The following is a 20,430-nucleotide window of genomic DNA, read 5'->3' on the forward strand; positions in this document are numbered from 1 at the left end:
AAGCTGTTCAATAAATGACCACTGGGAAGTCAGGAAAAACAGGTGGGTTCTATGGACATGAGAATCAATGCACAAAGGAGGTATTACATACCTCCTTCTGCAATGATAATGAAAAGACATTGGCAGGAGTAATTTGACATTATGTCTGTGTAGCTCAGTAACAGGATTCCAACTGATCTATTGGAAAATGCTGTATCATACACCCCCGTGTGTGTGTGTGTGTGTGTGTGTGTGTGTGTATAAAATGCACCAGTGACAGGTGGGTTCTGTGTTTTAGTCCAAACTTTAAAGGAGCTAACCAAGGTGCTAAACTTATTTTGCAATTCAGCATTTTGAATAGCATTTTTAAAAGTTCACAATAAAATTCAGGACAGATTCCCCACCCACGGGCATATAACACATCAGTCAGCACTGGTGGAAGTTTGTTAAAAAGTCCCGAGAATGTTCTACATTATTTTTTTATATTCCTCACTTAGGGTGAAAGGCATTGTGTAACAGTCACCTGATACTGGTCTACCCACAGCAACACCATTCCCTCTGTTTCGGAAGCTCAGAGGTGAGCCAAAATGGCACCCTTCAGGTACAAAGAAGGAATCAGCAGGGTTGGTGGAAATTCAATATTTGCAGAAGTTCAAAAAGCCAACAACACACATGATTTTTTTTAATGAAATACACATCTCCATTTGGTTCTAATCACAAATCCCTGCGCAAATCATGAGTTCAGAGGCATCTTCTTCTTTAATTTTTAGTTAAGGCCGGCTGGGCCAGCCCAGATACAAAGCTATAGCTGGCTCCTACTTCGAACTTGGAATTAATGTATTACTGTAACAAACATTATTTACAGCAAATTACTTTTGGAAGGCAACACAGGGATAAACATGTTGTTCTTTGAGAAAAACCTAGCAGTGGAGTTTTCTAAGGCCCCCAAATAATGCATTTTGCACTTTACTCATTGTGAGTTTTATTGCTGTAATTTGTGTTTAAGATGTTTCGTATTCTGATGGTCTTTTATATTGTATATGTATATGTTGTTAACCGCTTTGATTTATAGAAAAGCGGTATATAAATAAAATTTTATTATTATTATTATTATTATTATTATTATTATTATGAAGCATGTACATGACCACCGTCGTACTTTCTTCCTCTATTGTTAAACATTTAAAAACAAGGTTTTTAAAGCAGCACAGTACCCTGTTGCTTCCTCCCATGTGTTCCTGTTATGCCCACCAAAAAGTGTTGGGTGACACTGGAGGACCTAGTTGCTTCCTTCTCACTGCTAAGGTAAGCTGCCAACAGTGCTTTGTACTATTGGCAGCCTGTATGTCTTAAGAAAGGCAGAAAAAGTGTTGAGAAGAAGTAGAGAAGACAGAGGGGGGAAGTTTCAAAAAAGCAACAAGAGAATTGTGAAGACAAGAGGGGAAAGCATTAAAGGATTAGTTATAGGCACTTGGAGTGGACTTTCAGGAGGCATACAAAAAATTTTGAAAAACACTCACGGAAGACCAAAAAAAATAGCCAAATGTCCCCACACCCATAATAAATTGAATAAATAAAGGATGACCCCAAAATGTCTTTAAAATTTAGTAACAAAGCAAATTACAATACCAGCAGTAGCAATTGTTATGAAGAAGCCAGCAGTCATGTTCCAAATTCGGTACTGCTGGTGGACTCCAGGGTTGTGGCCAAAAGTAAAATTAACCGTACAAGCCTAAAGTCTGTTCATATCTGTCATGTAACTGGAAAGATGTATTTACCGTACTGTTTTGCTACTCTACATGCCACACTATGGTAGTGCTCAGAACTGCAGAAAATTACTACTTAAACATTTTAATCATGATCCACAGGTCTGTCTCCTAAAATGCATGAATGAAGATGCCTGATAAGTTTTAAGAAACTGTTAGGATGATCAATGAAGAACTGATCATTCAATATTCTGTTATTCATAACAAGAGAATTGTCACACTAGATCTAACCAAGGGTGCTTCAAGTGCAGCTTTAACCATGCAGACAGGCTGCTGCACTGAAATAATTTTACACAGAAGGATAGGGAAACTATTATGTTTTCTACTTGTAACCCCCTTATATTTTCTTCCTGCTCCTTGTATCTTTTTCCTTACAAAAAAAAATCTGTTAAAGAGGAAAAAACAAATACAGTGGACCCTTCCCATCCATGGGGTTCAGTTCCACCCCTCTGCAGATGGGAAAAAATGTAGACAGTGGCACCATGTATTATTCAATGGGCAACAATGTATGTGCAGCCGCACTGCCACTGAATAATATGGGGCATGGCAATCTGTGGATGCTCAGATCCACAGATCACTAGCCTGTGGATTTCAGCCTGGGGTTGGAAATGGAGATTTCCTTTTGATAATTATTGATTTGAATGTAATATTTTGTGTTATCCTTTGTTATTATAGAATTGTTATGAAATTATTATTATGGTGATGATTTACTACGTATTGCTATGTTATATTGTTTTATTATTTTTATGTTTATTGTTATTGCTTTGTATTATCCCCACTGTTGTAAGCCGCGCGTATTCCCAGTGATTGGGTGTGATATAAATAAATCCTATTATTATTATCATTATTATTACAGCTGCACATAGTTGTTGGCCACATAACCAGTGGAACTCACATGCAAGTAACCCAAATGTTCACTTAGGAAAGCACTTTGTTTCCAACTGCAGCTAGCCAGACAGCCATCTCCAGAGAGCACCCAAGTAAACCCTGTAACTATGTTTCTCCTCCAGCATTAGCTACTCTGTGTTATAACTTCTTTGGACAGAGGTGCATGTTAGCATTTTTATTCCCTTAGTGAGGCATAGTGACTTGAGTATTGGACTACAACTCTGGAGATCAGGGTTCGATTCCTAGCTTGGCCATGAAACACACCATGGGCAAGTCACATGCTGTCCATCTCAGAAGAAGGCAGTGGTGAACCTCTTCTGAACAAATCTCGCCAAGAAAACCCCATGACAGGTCCACCTTAGAGTCACCATGAATCAGAAACAACTTGAAAGCACACAGCAACAACAATGTCAATCATGCAGAGACAAAGTGCTTTTGAAGCTGAAAAGAGGCTGTGTGATTTTTCTCTTGATGGTGGTCGACAGAACCATCCCCTTCCCCTGCTCCATTAAACTTGACACTTGCCCCCTTTTCCCACCCAGGACTTTATCGCTGAACTCACTGTGGGGTGTTGATCCAGATGATGTCCAAGTGGCAGTAATAAACACACTCCTTATCCTTGTAGGTGTAGCAAGTGCAGCGTCTGGGTCGGCGATGTGCTTCCCCCAGGTCAGCCTCTTTCTCCACGCTGGCCTTGCTGACTGAAAGCTGCTCTCCTGCCATTGTTGTCTGGCTTTCTTTGCTGACTCTCTCCCGGAGCCCAGGCGATCTCAGGCCACTGTCTCTGGTGCTGCTGTTGCCACTGAGAGGCAGCAGGGCTTGAGAGACGGGCAACAAGAAGCCTACATGTCAAGGAGAGGGAAGGAAATAACACTAAGAAACGGGCAATTGTGTTCACGCTTGCTGAAAATGGACATCTAGAGGGAAATTCAAATATGGACTACCTGCCTTTTGGGAGTATGCCCCAAACACTTTGAAGCTCATGATCCCCAGCATGCAAGCAGCTCTTGTAACACACTGAACGGAAGAAGTTGTAGCAGTAGCTTTCATAGACTGAGTCTCAGACTTGCATCTAAGGGAACAGCGAGTTTACGCAAAGTTCATGCTACAACTTCTTTCACTTAGTCTCAAAAGTGCTACAAGATCCCTTTGCATACTGATATTCCAGACTATTTATTACTTATTTATGGTATTTATACCCCACTCTTCAGAAATTCTCTCAGACTAACTCAAATGACTATAAGAGCCAGTGTGGACTACAATTGTGGAGATTGGGATTCAAATCCCACTCGGCCACAAATCCCACTGAGTGATTTGCTCTCTGCCTCAGGGAAAGGCAATGGAAAATCTCCTCTGGACAAATTTTGCCAAGAAAACCCCATGATACAGTCATCTTAGGGTCACCATAAATCAGAATCAACACACACACTTTCCAGACTAACGCAACTATTAGGTCTCTGAATTTGATCCTGTTGATTTGAAAATAAATTGTCACGTGTGCATTTAACATATAGAATGACAACATTCACAGGCATTTATGCTAACAACAAATCAGGTCCTGTCGACCTGTTATTTCACTATGGCAGTAATTAATCAAAGAATCAACATAGGGAAGACTGGAGCAAATGGAACATGATAAAACAAAAAAGAATACAAATACATTAAGGCAGTCTAGAAAAACACTTTTTTTGGCCTGTTATCACATTGCTCTACTTTTCCACACCTTAAAAGCACTATTTTCTCCCAAGTGGCAAATATGATAAGAAGCCTAATCTTATTTATTGGGAAGACTTTTGGCTTCCAATTTTGTTTTTTACCCACTAGAAGCATGAAATTTAACTTTCCCTAGTAGGTCACAAACTGTAGAAAACATTTCCAAGGGTCCCTGAATAATGAGAAATAAACAGACAGAGGTATGGAGTGTGAAAATGTCTTAGTGGGGGGAGGAATGTTCTGTTTTACACTATGTAAAATAGAGGAGTCTGAAAACCCTCTGCATTTTACTAGTCTGTCAGATCCCTCTAGTGGACTGGATTTCTAGGGAGATCAGAGACAGTCTGTCTACACAAGAAAACTACAACCATATTTTAACGGCATCAGTGGAGCAACACCCAGCATCTTTTCCTTTGCAGGCACAAGGACGTAGCCAGGATTTTGGGAAGGGGGGTTCCAGACTAAGTGCCACCATTACAATGGGGCTTGGGTGCGGCGGCGCGGCAGCGTGCACCATTCATTTTATCTAACGGAAGGGGGGGTCTGGACCTCAAGGACCCCCCCTTTGGCTACATCCCTGGCACGCACCCCTTTGACACCTGGGTGCTATCTTTACACTCTACAGGAAGGCCACGTATGAGACCAAATACATTTACTGAGCACCATTTTGTTCTTTTTTATATGTTGAAAGCACTTAAGATGCTTTCAAAGATAATCCTCAGCTATCTGAGGCAAGAGAGAATGTACCAAATCACCACATTCTAACCAACGCTGAGGCTGTTTTTGCTGTTACTGGAGGCTCCACAAGTTCATGATAGAGGTTAGATCTGAATTGGAGAATTCCTTAATCATCACAGCCCCAATATAAGAAAACGGATTCTCTTCTGTTCCAGTGTGAATACACACAATTCCGCCCAAATGCCTGGTGTGTATGTGTCTTCAAGTCATCTTTTGACTTATGGTGACCCTGTAAATTCTATAGGGTTTTCTTAGGCAAGAAATACTCAGAAAGAAGTAGTTTTGCTGCTTCTTTCCCCTGAAATATCGCCTACAGGACATGATATTCATTGGCAGTCACCCATCCACGTACTAACCTGGGCTTATCCTACTTAGCTTCTAAGATCAGTCAAGATCTGGTGCCTTTAGGGTATTGGGCATACTTCCACCAAAATAAAGAGTGGGAGTGGTGCACTGGATTGCATGTTGGACCATGACTCTGGAAACCAGGGTTCTGTTGTTGTTGTTGATGATGTGGTTGTTTTATCTGCACTGGAGAAAATTTTAAGTCCCACCAATATAAGCAATCCCAGCTCCATGAACTCCAAATGGCCTGCGCCTTCACCTCAAGGCAAATACCAAAGGGGAAAGAAGAAGGCAAAAGGAGAGGGGTTTGTGACATGTTGGGCCACAGCCTCAGAAAGCCCTGTGATAGATTCGCCTTAGGGTCTGCATAAATCAGAAATGACCTGAAGACACATGATGACAGTATGGTTCAAAAACATCCTGGATTTTTATTTTTCGGGGAACTGTCACATTGATCTGCAGGAAATTCTAAAGATTTTATTTAAAAGGAATAACAATCACAGAAGGTTAGGTTAACAATTTTATCACTAACTTGCTTTTTTAAAGAGAGAGAGTGAGAGTGAGTAAGTACATATATTAATTTAAGATGTTATATGTCTGAAGTCAAGATTTTGAGGTTCTTATTTTGTTTTTACTGTACAACGGTTTGCAGAGAGATCTTGCAGCTCTTTTGAGATTAACTGAAAGTAAGAAGTTGGCAGCATGAGCTTTGTCCATGAATGATTTCCCCGTGAATGATTTGTTGCTGGTTATTCCCGGGATAATGATCGCGACGTCATGTGAAAATCTTAATCTCAATCATGCAGTTTTCATGGGATAATCACTGTTTAAACCCCTGATTTTTCCCCCCATTTCCCCATGTGATAAATTCCATTGACTAAAGTCTATTTCATCAGATGCATTTTGGACCTGCTAAATGCATCTGAGGAAGCAGACTTTAGTCTACAAAAGCTCATGCTGCCAACTTCTGATTCTACAGACTAACACGGCTATATCTTTGAATTGTACAAACATTTGATCTCGTATTATTACTAATAGCATTATTAGTAACAACACTGCTGAATGTTAGTCTCAAAGGTGCTACAAGATCTCCCTACATACTGATTTTACAGACTGACATGGCTATACTGTATCTTTGAATTCTACCAGCACTGCTGAAGTGCATTAGAAGTTCTGAATCTTCTAGTGTTGTATAAGGGCCATCAATTTTAATGAGACTGACAAGGAAAGGTGGGCAGACTTGGTAGACTTCAATCTTGGTAGTATCATCATCACCGTCATCATCTTTATCATCATCCTACAATCCACCAAAGAGCCAGATGCAAAGTAAAGATGCAGGCAGTGGGAAACATGGTAACAAGAAGTAGAGATCTCTTCTGAGCATTGTATGTTCAGCCCAGGGCTTTGTGACATGTACAGGATTCTCCTGCAGGGCTGCTATCCTGTATGCCAGAACAAAGCTCAGAAGTCCTCCTCGCACGTGCACAAACCCATTTCTGGATTTTCCCCAAGCATATCTTTTCAGCAATCTAATTTACAGAAAATGGGTGGGGCTGTTTTGAATTTGATTCTTTTTGCAGTCATTAGCTAGGAATAAGACACCAGTATGGATCGACTGTAAATCAACCAGAGATCGTGAAGTCAAACGCTTTCACAGCCAGCATCCATAGGTTTTTGTGAGTTTTTCAGGCTGCGAGGAGGCCATGTTCTAGAAGAATTTATTCCTGACGTTTCACCTGCATCTGTGGCTGGCATCTTCAGAGTTGTGGAAGATGCCAGCCACAGATGCAGGCAAAACATCAGAAATAAATTCTTCTAGAACACAGCCTCACAACCAGAAAAACCTACAAAAACCAACCAGAGATCATCCAGTAAATAAAGAGATCATCTTTATTTACTTATTTATTTAGTTTATAACTCACCTTTTGCCCAGCGCTTGACCCACTAGATCCCGATCTACCTTATGCCCACCACTGCCTTACAGCACCACACTTTAAATATTTATGCTGACATAATCACCGCTGAGTTCAATGGGACTTACTCCCAAGAAAGTGTGTTTAATCAGAACCTGGAAAAGTTACTTTTTTGGACCAGTCTTGTGGCATCTTAAAAACCAGCATGTTTGACTGGGTGTAAGCTTTCCCAGATGGCAAAACTCCAACCTTGTCATCTGCATGGAGTGGCTAGGCAAACTGGGGGATTCTGGGCATTGTAGTCCAAAGTGGTACAAATGTCAAACTCTGAGTTGAAATCCGCATATACGGTACTCACTTGTCTAGGAGCTAGTCCCATTGAATCTAGTGGGGATTATGTCACTCTGTGTGTGCGCCTTCAAGTCACCTATTGACTTCTGGTGAGCCATGAAGTTCACAGGGTTGTCTTAGGCAAGGAATACTGTTGTTATTGCTCTGTGTCTCAAGTTGTTGGTGACTTGTGCTGACTGTAAGGCTACTCTATCACAGGATTTTCTGGGGCTGAGAGTGTTATGGTTATATGCCTTCAAGTCGTTCCAGACTTATGGTGACCCTAAAGTGACTCTATCATGTTGTTTCCAATTTATGGTGACCCTAAGGTGACTCTATCATAGGGTTTTCTGGGGCTAAGAGTGTTACTGTTGTGTGCCTTCAAATAAGTTTTGACTTATTGTGACCCTAAGGCAACTCTATCTTTCAGTCTTCTGGAGCGGAGAGTGTGACTCACCCAAAATTGCCCATAGTCGAGAAGAGACTTGAACCCTGGTCTCCAGAGTCAACTGTAGTCCAATGCTCAAACCACTATGCCAGGTTGACTCCAAGGAATCCTTTCACCAGGGAGCACCAGTGTGGCGGCATAGTGGTTTGACTGCTGGCCTACGACTCTGGAGACCAAGAAGACCAGGGTTCGGGGAATGAAATGGAGTCACTTCAGAGAAAGCTACCATAGGCTGAATCTGCCCTGCAAAGATAATCTGGTTTGGGACCGCTTGAACTGCCACGGCACAAGCTTGTCCACGAAACCTGCCAGGCGACTATGAGCAAGTCACACTCTCTCAGCCTCAGAGGATGGCAGTGGCAAACTTCCTCTGAAGAAATGTGTCAAGAAAACCCCATGAGCAAACCGCCTTAGAGTGGCCATAACTCCAAAATGACTTGAAGACCCACAACACCAAGGGTCAGCATGGTGCAGCAGTTTGAGGGCTGGACTAGGAGAGCAGAGTTCGGATCCTGGTTCGGCTGTGGAAAGCAGCACACTCTCCACCTCAGAGGATGGCCATCATGGCAGACCTTCTCTGAAGAAACCCACTGAGAAAATGCCATGATAGGTTCGCCCTAAAGTTGGAAGGGCATGAAGACACACAACAAGAACAATTCCACAGAATTCAAGGGAAACTAACTGTGGGATCCAGGCGCTGGGGAATGAAACGGAGTGGCTTCAGAGAAAGCTGTCATAGGGTGCATCTGCACTGCAGAGATGATTTGGCTTGGGACCACTTGAACTGCCATGGCTTAAGGCTATGGAATTCTGGGAAGTGTAGTTTGTTGTGGCACCTTTGGTGAGCTATGGCAAGTTCAAGTGATTCCAAACCGAATCATCTCTGCAGTGTGGACATCTCTCAAAATAAGGAGGAAAAATGATCCCACTGGCCCCACCATCCTCCTTCCCATCCTCCTCTTGCTCCTCTTTACCTGCACTGGAGAAAATGGTCAGTCCCACCAAGAGATGCAATCCCAGCTCCATGAACTCCGCAAAGCCGAGGGCCAAGGAAGGCTGGCTGGAAGGAAGGAAGGCAGGCTGGAGGGAGGGCTTTTCCAAGACAAGAGGATGGGAAGCAAGGAGGAGGCTCGATCCGGAGGGCAGCCCTGGGTCCCCTTCCCTCCCGCGAGGCAAGGCCAAGGGGCCGGCGGCGCTGGGCTCCTCGCTGCGGCTCCCTCCACCTCCAGGTCCCCCTTCGGCAGCAGGTTTAGTCCCGGAGGAGGGGAAAAGGATGCCAGCCCCAGGCAAGCGCCATCGCCCGCTTGGAAAGGAAGGGAGAGAGTTCAGTCTTCTTTCCTTCTTCTTTCTTCCTTTCCTTCTCCCTTCTTTCCTTTTTCCTTCCTTCCTTCCTTCCTTTCTCTCTCTCCTTTCTTCTTTCTTTCTCTTTCCTTCTTTTTTCTTTCTTTCTCTCTCTCTTTCTTTCTTTCTTTCTTTCTTTCCTTCCTTCTTTTTTTCCTTCCTTCCTTCTCTTTTTCTCCTTCTTTCCTTCTTCCCTTCCTTCCTTCCTTCTTTTTCTTTCTTTCTTTCTTTCTTTCTTTCCTTCCTTCCTTCCTTCCTTCCTTCCTTCCTTCCTTCTGTCTGTCTGTCTTCCTTCCTTCTTCCTTGCTTCTGCCTCTCTCTCTGGCTGTTTACTCCTCACTCCGGAGAGGCGCCTCTGCCGAGAAGCGAGCAGAAGCCCAGCCCAGCCCTCTACCGCCTGGTCCTTTGGGGCCCCCGCCTGCTGCTGGGCGCCCAGGTGACCGGGGAAGGAGGGCCGCCCAGCTCCGCTACCGCCGCCGCCGCCGCCGCCGCTGAGCCAGCCTTGCCCATCCCTCGCACCTCTCTCCAGCTCAGCACCCGCCGGACAGACAGACAGACAGACAGCCAGGCAGAGGGAGCAAGGGGGCTCCCAGGAGGAGGAGGAGCCCCCACCAGGTCCTGGTACTGATTGGCTCCCCCCACCCTGGGATTTGCATATCGAGGAAAGGGAAAGCGCCCATTGGTTAATTAATAATTGTTAGGGGGTACCACTGACACAACTGCCCTTCAACCACCTCCCTTTGGGCAGAAACAGGCTCCGGCATTAATCTGCTTCCCTTCCAAAGGCTTTAAGGGATGGGGGCAGAGGGACGAGAAAGGAGGGGCCCCCGGACCTTTTTTTAAAAAAAATTCAAATTTCAAATTTTTAATTTTTTTTTAAATTGAAATTTTTCAATTTTTTTCAATTTTCTTTAACAAACATCACATTTGAACCAAATCTTCACTGTGCCTATGTAGATACATTTCTCTGAAGATGCTGGCAAAATGTCGGGAATAAACTCTTCGAGGACATGGCCACATGTCACAGCTTTTAGCATGGCATTCAGTGGTATATGGGAATTACGATTTAAGAGCAGCATGAGTGCAAAAAAGCATTACTAAGGATTCTGTGTGGTGCGGAATGAGAGGAGGTCAATGCAGGGGGGTGGCACCATGAGTTAACCACACCGAGGGATACTAACCCTAGGGATGCCACCTCTCTGGGTGACCAAGCCACATCCTCCTTTTCCAGGACCCATCCTCCATTTCAGCCTTTCTGCCCAGGAGGAGGAATCCCACAATGTGCTCCATTTTGAGCATGACTAAGAAGCATGGATTTCTATTCCTATGGGGGGGGGTTGGCTTTTCTTTGGCCATGTGCAACATAGAATCATAGAGATGGAAGAGACCCCAGGAGCGACCCAACTCCCTTCTGCCACGCAGGGACGCAGAATCAAAGCCATCCAGCCTCTGTTTGAAAACCCTCAAAGGAGGAGATTCTACCATTTTTCTTGAAGGTTCTGCATTTGGCAGTGCCTTATCCTCCTCTGAAGTTAGGACAGCTAGTCACCCTGCTTCCATTGCCTCCTTCATTGTGGAATGCAGGGATGCGTCCCTTTGTTGGAGGGAGGCCATCTTACTCTGTTGTCTTATGCCATCCTCCAAGGAGGCCATCAGTATGCAAAGGGATTTTGGAGAGTCTCAATATGTAACAAAATCCCATTTTGGTTGCTGGGTGCCTTCAAGTCGTTTGGATAAATTGAACTTATCATGGGATTTTCTTGGCAAGTTTCTTCTGAGGGGGGGCCTCCCATTGCCATCTTCTGAGGCTGAGAACATGTGACTTTCCCAAGGTCACTCAGTGGGTTTCATGGCCAAGCTGGGATTTGAACCCTGGTCTCTAGAGTCTTCATGCAATGCTTAAATCACTACATTACTCTGGCTCTCTCTGATAAAGGTGTTCCTTGGACCCAGCATGGCATGATGGTGCTGCTGTGAACTGCCATCATGTCAGCCTCCACTTCTCTACACAAATCCTCCACTTGGCTATGCAAACACTGCCCCTCCCAGGGTATTCTGGCCCACACATTCCCCCTGAATTACCTGCTGAAGATTATGGGCAGCTGTGGTGAGTGAGCTATGAGTAAGAGGCCTCCAAGTTGCCATGTTACTTTTGTACTTTGAACTCAGTTTGCAGCAAATGAAATAAGCTGCAGACAAAGAGGGCAAGTGGAAGGAGGAAAGAGAAAATGGGACATTTAATGCACATTTACTTATAGGTAATTGTCTTGTTTCCAAACAGTGTGATTCAATGATGTTCTTGCTCACAGATGGTGAAGACTTCTAAATGTGGCCACTTTTAAATGTCCTCACACTGGAGAGCCTACAGCTGCTACCTTTCTCAGCTGTAGGGAGAATAGGTCAGGAGTCAGTCACAGCACCAGCAACCTCTGTTTGTGTGTCAAAGCAAACGTATGACCTCTAGGCTATGTCACGGTGATCTTCTAGTCCATAAATCTGTTATACAACTGTTTGCAAATGTCTTCAGAACCAATTACAGTTGCTAGTGTTTCTTCCCAAAGGACTGTTGAAAAGTGCCATGGCAGCCTGCCAACAATAGTTCCTCCTTATTTTGGCTGCAAGCCAGTATCTCAGCACCAATTTAAAAATATCCAGGTACAACTCAACACAAGCAACAAATGCATTGCTTTACATCAAGACTCTTCAGGTGCTATGCTGCTATGTTTATTTATGAGCTACCTTGGGTCCCTTCTGGTGAGAAAGGCAGGATAGAAATCAAATAAATAAATAAATAAATAAATAAATAAATAACTCTCGTTGATGGAAACCATGCCCTTTTTGCTTCTTTATTAGAGAGAAATTACAGGAGATTTCTTTTTAAAATGTGAAGAAACTATGAACCTGTACAGTAGACTGTGCTAAAAAAAATTGGATGTTTCACTCTAGCTTAGAGCAAAATATTGGGCAATTGCAAAGCTTATGTCCAACAATGAATAAAGTAAAATAGGTTCATGGATGCTTCCAGCTGACCTGTAGATAAACTAAGTCTGGACACAGACACAGGGAGAGGTGGCCTGTCCTTTGGGCTTCCCAATTCATGGGGAGAACACACTGACCACACCACTGGCTCCCACAATGATCTGACGTCTGACATGCAGTCTGCACCACACCCCTCCCACTGCGAAGAATGGCCCACCATAACAGCATTCAGGGCTATAAGCCATGCCATTATTATTTTTCTGTTCTATTGTAAAGGCAAATGCATGCGCACAAGCACACAGACACTCCACTAGCAGGTGTCACTCACTCCCTTTCCTGCCCAGCAGCCAGCCAATTGGATGTCCCACGCAACTGGTTGCTTGATCACATGATCAACCGACTGTCCTACAGCATCCAGTGACACACTAGCAAAGCACAATCATGGAGCCTCCCCAATATGTAACATCCCGCATGGCCTAATGTTGGACCAGCCAGTTTGTTAATGTTATTAAATTTATTATACTGTTGGTTACTGATGTGTTTTTCAGCATTTGATGGTGCAGCTGCCCACTTGTGCACTTATGTGATCAATTCATGGGCAGGGAACAAAAAAAAATGGCCAGCAATGGCACTGGTGGCTTGCCTGCCCAGTGCACCTGCTTCTGTCTGCTTCTCCATGGGTACGCAACCCACTATACTTCACTCTTTCCATCTTGAACCAGAGTAAACCAGGATGTTTTTTGTTCCAGTGTTAAGCTCTGGAGTGCGGCTTGGGTCCATTTTCCTCCTGTTTCAGCCACACATGTTGTAGGTTTTGAAACAGGATGGGGCCATTTCTTTTAGCTTGTGAAGAACTACCTCTAAGATACTGCAACTATAACTCTTGTAGTTCACAAGATCTGGCTTAGTGCCTAAGACATGCATGGCTCTGTGACATGGGAATGGCTCCTTCAGCTTGGAGGAATGGCTGTAAGTGATAATACGATAAACTGCCTTCCAAGATTGGTAAATCATTTACACGGTATAAATCTTATGTTGGTAGATTTCATTCTTCAGACCTTTTGCTTGGAAGAAGTGTGTGTGTGCATGTGTGTGTGTTGTTTAAAAAAACGCCTACTATTTCTTGGAGTTGTCTAGACACAAGCCAACACCTCTAGCCAGACCCTACGTTTGGAAATATTCAGAGCGCTTCCCAGTTCCAAAGGAAAAAGGCATTGCTAAATATCACAGTGATATAAACTTACTTTTAGATTGTAAGCCTGAGGTCAGGAAACTGTTTTGTTGTTCTTTTACTTATAAAATGTCATGATGAGTACACTATATAAATAAATAGATGATGGTAATGATGGTGATGACTAGCAGAAATGCACTGATTCACTGCATTTTTGGTTTGCAGTGGTCAGCACCTTCAAGGGAGATCACTTCTTCATGGGAGATAATAGCCAGATATAATTCATCATTGCAACCAATGAAACATTTAAAAGATCTATGAGTCTTCATTATTATTATTATTATTATTATTATTATTATTATTATTATAGCCTTTTTTCAAAGATCCCAAGACTCCTTCTCTTTCCCAAGTGCTCATATCACAGTAAAAAGAATATGGGCAAACCAGTTTCTTATAGACTTATAGATCCTTGTTCTTGAGGAATAGCCATTTTAAGCTGTTGTGAGAGCCAGCTTGGCATAGAAGTTTGTGTGCTGGGCTACAAATCTGGAGGCCGGGGTTCAGTTCCCCACTTGGCAATGGACTTTATCACATGTGAGGAATTTCTCTTAATTTTGAATGTAAAGAAAGTGGGGCCAGAACACATTTACGTGAATTCGCTAGTTCAGCAAATTTACGTGAATGCGAATTGCATTCGAACTGGCTTCCCAATGCCTGAAAATAGCATGCCATTGCCCGAATTTGCATGTGGTAGTCTATCACGCAATAATGTTAAACCCCATGATTGCGTTCGGATTGCCATTAGATTATACTTCCAATTTCCCTTGTCTGATATGAAAACCCCTGGTGACCTTGGGTAAGTCACATGTTCTCAGCCTCAGGGGAAGGCAATAGCAAACCTCCTCTAAACAAATCTTGCCAAGAAAACCCCATGAAAGGGTCACCTTAGGGCCACCATAAGTTGGAAATTCCTTGAAGGCATACAACAACAACAACAAGCATCTCTAGCAGCTTAAAGGGTTGAATCTATGCTTAGTCATATTTAGAGCAGACCCATAGAAATCAGTGGAATGTATACATTTGTCATTTAAAAGTATCTCCAACAACAATGGCATCAAAAGGAAAGGGAAATCCAGTTAAAAAATAATGAGAGGTTTAAAAATACATTTTATAATAGATCCACTTAAAAATAAAGAGAAGCTTTGTTTTCATTAAAACCAAGGTAAATGTCTGATTAAATTTTAAAAAGTCTTTGCCTGCTAGTCTTTAGCTGGCACAATGAAAGACTTGCCTACATGCGTGATTCCACCCCCCCACACACACACACACACACAAACCTCCTGCCTGTGAGCTCCTTCATAGAGTCCATCCATCTTGCATGTGATATTCTTCTCTTTCCCTCCACTTTTCCTAGCATTATTATCGTTTCCAATGAGTCATTCCTTCTCATGATGTGACCAAAGTATGACAATCTAATCTCACCTTTATCATCTTGGCTTCCAGGGAGACTTCAGGCCTGATCTGCTCTAGGACCCATTTGTTTGTCTTTTTGGCTGTCTATGGAATCCTCAGCACTCTTCTCCAGCACAACATCTCAAATAAATTGATTCCCTTCCTATCTTCTTTCTTAACTTTACAGCTTTCACATCCATACACGGGAAAACAATAGCTTGTACAAGACTAACTTTCATGCTCAGTTGTATATCTTTACATTTTAGGATCTTTTCTGCTCTTTTCATACCTAGTCTTCTTCTTTTTTCTTGACTGCAGCCCCCATTCTGACCCAAGGTATGGGAACTCTTTTACTATTTCAGTTTTCTCATTGTCTAGGTTGAATCTGCATAAGTCTTGTAGGGTATGGGCTTTATGGATTATAAAAAGCATAAAAAGCACTTCCAGTTGTGCCCAGAACAGAGATGTGAAGAATACTTAATGTTTGCAGTCTCAGACTGAGGAAAAGATTCTTTGCACTTCATTACTTCAGGACAGGGACATTCCTTTGCTCAAAAATACATGTGATTTTCCTGTGTAGTAAGCATATTTTTGAGTAGAAAATGTGTGCAGTTCGCCTTCCACGTTTGCTGCTTTGATTTTTGCAGATTTGATTATTTGCAGATTTGATTAATATGTTCTCTCTTGGAATCTCTAGGTCCTCCAGCACAACTTTGCCAGAAATTGACCACAGAGTTGTACTGGAAGACCTAAAGACTACTAAAGAAAATGTTTCTCTAGGCATTTGTAGGTCCTCTGGCATGATTCTATGGTCAACATCTGACAGATGTTGACCACAGAGTTGCACTGAAGGGCCTAAGGATTCCTAGAGAGGTGTTCTCTCAGGTAAAAAAAATAGTTTTTTTTAATTTGCGTTTTTTCCATTTTCACAGAGGTCCTGTCTCCCTAACCCCAGTAAATGCCCATTTTATTTTGTACAAAATACACAGGTTCATGCCCAAAAATGTGGGCCATCATCCTACATCACGTTTGCACAGTATAATCTAGTGATTCCCAAACTCTGGTCCTCCAGTTGTTTTGTACTTCAGCTCCCAGAAGCCTCAGCCATCTTGGGCAATGCTCTGGGATTCTGGGAGCTGAGGTCCAAAACATCTGGAAGGCCAGACTTTGGGAATCTATAGTGTTTATCACACTGAGGTTATTGAAGCTAAGATCAGGGGTGACTACGGGTCGAATGATGCGAATTGATGTTATAACGTGAGTGGTTTATCACACCTGGTTTCCCTTTTGTTACCCTTCCGAACTGAGGAGGAATCGAATCCGAGGCAAGTCATGTAATGTGGATTCATGCAAAGCGGAGTGAGTGTAAATTGTATTACCATACCGGTGCATACCATGGGGGTTCAACAATTCGAATTGGGACCCTTGCGCATTCTCAGTGGGACTCTGGAAGCATCCTGAACCTTTGCACTTCCGGGTGAAGAAAGAAGCCTGGCTCCACTTTCATGCAAATGCTAGCCTCACCTGAATGACAGTTTCCCCTTTCTTCCTCCCTTCTAGTTTCCCATCCCTGGCAGCCAAATTCAAAGGGCTCCTCCGTGTCAGAGCCCCCATCCATTTCAGCCACATTGACATGTATCCTCTTGTTATTCTCCTCATCTATTTCATTTACATCTCTCCTTCCTTTTGTAACAGTTGCCTTCTCTTAGGTTGCATCCACACTGAGGAGTTAATCTGGTTTAACTCCACTTTAACTGTTCTGGCTCAGTGCTATGGAATTCTGGGAACTGTAGTGTCCTGAGACATTGAGCCTTCTCTGCCAGAGAGCTCTGGTGCCTCAGCAAACTAATAACTTAAATTATTATTATTATTATTATTATTATTATTATTATTATTATTATTATAAAATGTATTATTATTATTTTCAAAATAATAATAATAATAATAATAATAATAATAATAATAATAATAATAATAATGGGACTTCGAGTTTGTTGTGGGGTCCTTGGCTCAAGGCTATGGAATTCTGGGAGTTCCATCTCTCCCTCCAGCCCCCTGTTTCTTTCCCTTCAGATCTGTCATCTGGACCTACCCTCCATCCCTAGCCTCACATGAATGATAGGGAATGTCACCTATCTCTGAATGCCCTCTGCTTCATCCGAATGTATCACCCACTGGCAAAATTGTTGTTGTTATTATTATTATTATTATTATTATTATTATTATTTTGCAGTCAAAGAATTATTATTAATAATAATAATAATAAATTTCTTTCACTGCAGAATAATCAGTGTAGAAACTACAGTTCTACTTGGAAGTAAATCCTGCCTCCACCTTGGCCTCACTTTGGAGGACGTCCTGCCCCCCACCCCCAAAGAGTCCTTTAGAAACTTTACTAACCCCACTCTCTCTCTTTGCCCCCTCTTTTCCCTCTCTCTATCCCCCCCAATCTCCCCCTTCCTCGCCAGTATGTCTCCTCTCCATGTTAAAACGTGAATGCATTCATTCAGGGGGGAGCACCGGAAGCAAATGGGGCAAAATTGCAGCACGGCATCATGGGAAATTTGCAACCCGGGGGTTTTGTGGTGGTGTTCCAGAGCACAAGCAAATTGGAATTCCACACCAGACCAATCAGCAGTGAATTTGAACCGAGCCTCAATGGTAATCCCATCAACTCACTTTTTAGCGGACTCCCCAAAATGAGGAGCCAGTAAGGGTTCAGTTCGGAAGCGCCATGGAAGCCCCGCAAAAATTGCTCCCATTGAAAGGAACCAGGTGTGAAAATACTTTAACGTTATGACGTGAATTCGCATTGCTCGATTCGCACTCGCCCTGGATCTGAGCTGGAAAAACCCCATTTGATAAACGCCATTGTATGCTCCACTGCTGAATACCAATACTTTTCTGTCCTGAATTGAATTCCACAGAGAAAGGACAGGATTTCTTTTTTAAAACTTAAGGAAAAGACCAATCATAAAATAATAAATGTTCCCCACATGTTTCATCATATACCTAAGAGACAAAGAGTACTTCTTAATTGCTCCAAGTGCAAAGTCAGCCTAAGCAGTAATAAAATGCATTTTCCCCCATTAGCAGCAATCAAAGTTCAAAATGAAACATCCAAAGTTCAGGCTTTTATCCAGCCATTTCCTTTGTGATATATAATGCAAGCCTTTATACAGACAAATCCTTCACATGTCAGCTCAAAAGTCTGGTCCCTTGAGTTCAGTGGGATTTAATCCTAAATAAGTGGGTATATGATTGCAGGCCGTCGCCGGGGGTGCGGGTGGGGGATCTCTGGAATCAACCAGTAAATGAAGCCACTTTTCAATATAAAAAATCTGTGACTGCTTTCAATCAAGGCTGATTTCTAAATGTCATTTAAGGGGCATGGATCGTAGGTCACTTACCAGGGGTTGGATGTCAACTGCAACCTGAGAATGGTTAGAAGCATGTGTGTTCCATTTGTGTTACTGATTGAAGCAAAAATTGCAGTGGGATTTCCCCTCCTACATGCAATCACTTTTTCTTTGTCAGATTAAGCCATCCACATTTGTCTGTTACCATGTTGTTTGTTCCTGCTGTGTAAATCCAACAAAGAGTATAACAAATATTTTGCGAACAGGAACAACAAAATTAAGAAGCACAAGGATTTCATGCTGGTTTTCCTTTGGGAAAAATATTGTTAGGACAAAACAGAAAGCAAGCAAATGATAATTCAGCCAAAGCTTGGCACCTGGAAGCTGAACCAACGTCATGGTAATTTGAGAAAAGTGAGCAAAATTTTCTGTTGAAACCAGTGAGGTTAACTTTGGCTGAATTGTACCCAGAATCATAGAATCATAGAGGTGGAATCATCAATTGTTTATTTGCAGTTAAGTTTGTTTAGATCAAAGTGGGCAGAAGCTAAATCAGGATCTATCAGTGGTGTCACTAAAAGAAAAAATTGTAGTTCATACTTACTTGAAATACTGTATGATGATTTAGACAGGCATGAATATGCAACACATGTTCTCCCCCAGCTTAGACTACAACTCATATCATTCCACAACATCAGCTATACTGGCTACATTTGGTTGGAGTTGCAGTCCAAGAGCCTTGCCATGCCACAACTTGCCACTCTCTGGTTTAGGTTAGCATGCGTATCAAAGACTCAGAGAAATGGAGGGCGTGTCTACACTGTAGAAATAACACAGTTTGACACCATTTTAGGTGTGCTAGCTCCAACCTATAGAATACTGGGATTTGTAGTTTTAGAAGGTTTTTAGTCTTCTCTGCCAAAGAGTGCTGGTGCTTCACAAAAGCCATGGCAGTTAAAATGGTGTCAAACTGCATTATTTCTACAGTGTAGATCCACCTGTTGCAGAAGTTCCAAAATCAGAGCCACTTTGAAAATAATCTTGTGTTCAATTGATTGAGATGTCATTTTTTCGTATCATCATTCATTCAAATGCACTTGGTTAGGGCAATTCTAATAATAACTAAATGCTTCCTTTTATGAATCCTCCTAGCATTCAGTGATTTGGGTCAGCAGACTTTAGCTCCCCCCTTTGGAGCATCCTGAAAAGACCCAAGTGTGTAGATTATTGTGAAGTTGAAGGCTTGTGTAGATTATTACTGTCATGCAATTTTTTTCAGTTGATAGCATAGTATCCCCAGTCCAATTATCTGTAGAAGGAGCCATGCCAAGCCCTCTGATTTCACTGATCCTAAATGTAACACTGCATTCAGAGTTTGGAAAAATTACTTTTTAGGGCACAACTTCCAGAATGCCCCAGTCAGAATGGTCAATGGCTATCTATGCTAGCTGGTGAATTTTGAAAGTTATATCCAAAAATGTAACTTTTCTAACCTTTGGGAAGTATTGTGCTTCAGAATATTTTTTTAAAACCTAGAAATAACTGGGGGGGGGGGTCCCCATTAACAACAATAACCCCAAACCAACTATTCCAACTATTCAGGCATAATTTTCTTAAGGGATTTTTTTTAAAAAAATTAAATAATCTAGTTTTCTGTTTTTTAATTTACTTGAGTTTCATCAGTTGTTTGACAGCTCCCAGAAAAGGTTAGCCTTATGTCCAAATAGGTGATGTGTTTTCTTGATTTCATTATGAACAGTTGTTCCTAGTAGCTGATGTGGTGAACTGTTAAATCCCCCAGTAACAGTGATCCCCATCTCCACGTGTTCAGGGATTAGATGTTTCTTTATTTGCACCAGGAAAGACCACAACAGAACTGGGGCCTTTTCTGTTATGACAACAGCCTACCCTCTCTTACAGTGCAAAATTTGGGCTTCCAGTTGTATCTAGCCATGTAAACCATACATTCATTGGTAGTCAGAATCACAAATGTTTTTCTCAAACTAAA

At 42.4% G+C, this 20,430-nt stretch overlaps 1 protein-coding gene across 1 annotated transcript in view; it reads right to left on the reverse strand.

Moving 5' to 3' along the window:
• EDN3 (endothelin 3) overlaps nucleotides 1–9,555 on the reverse strand; it is a 57,368-nt gene extending 47,813 nt beyond the window's left edge. The window contains exons 1-2 of the mRNA XM_042464042.1: nucleotides 9,095–9,555; nucleotides 3,196–3,475 (exon numbers count right to left, since the gene is read on the reverse strand). Coding sequence (XP_042319976.1) covers nucleotides 3,196–3,475; nucleotides 9,095–9,146 — 332 coding nt within the window. The 5' untranslated portion in view covers nucleotides 9,147–9,555. The remainder of the gene's footprint in view (nucleotides 1–3,195; nucleotides 3,476–9,094) is intronic.
• Between the last annotated feature and the right edge of the window lie 10,875 nt (nucleotides 9,556–20,430).

The sequence above is a fragment of the Sceloporus undulatus genome, chromosome 4 (genome assembly GCF_019175285.1).
Source record: "Sceloporus undulatus isolate JIND9_A2432 ecotype Alabama chromosome 4, SceUnd_v1.1, whole genome shotgun sequence".
In the NCBI taxonomy this organism is placed as follows: domain Eukaryota; kingdom Metazoa; phylum Chordata; class Lepidosauria; order Squamata; family Phrynosomatidae; genus Sceloporus; species Sceloporus undulatus.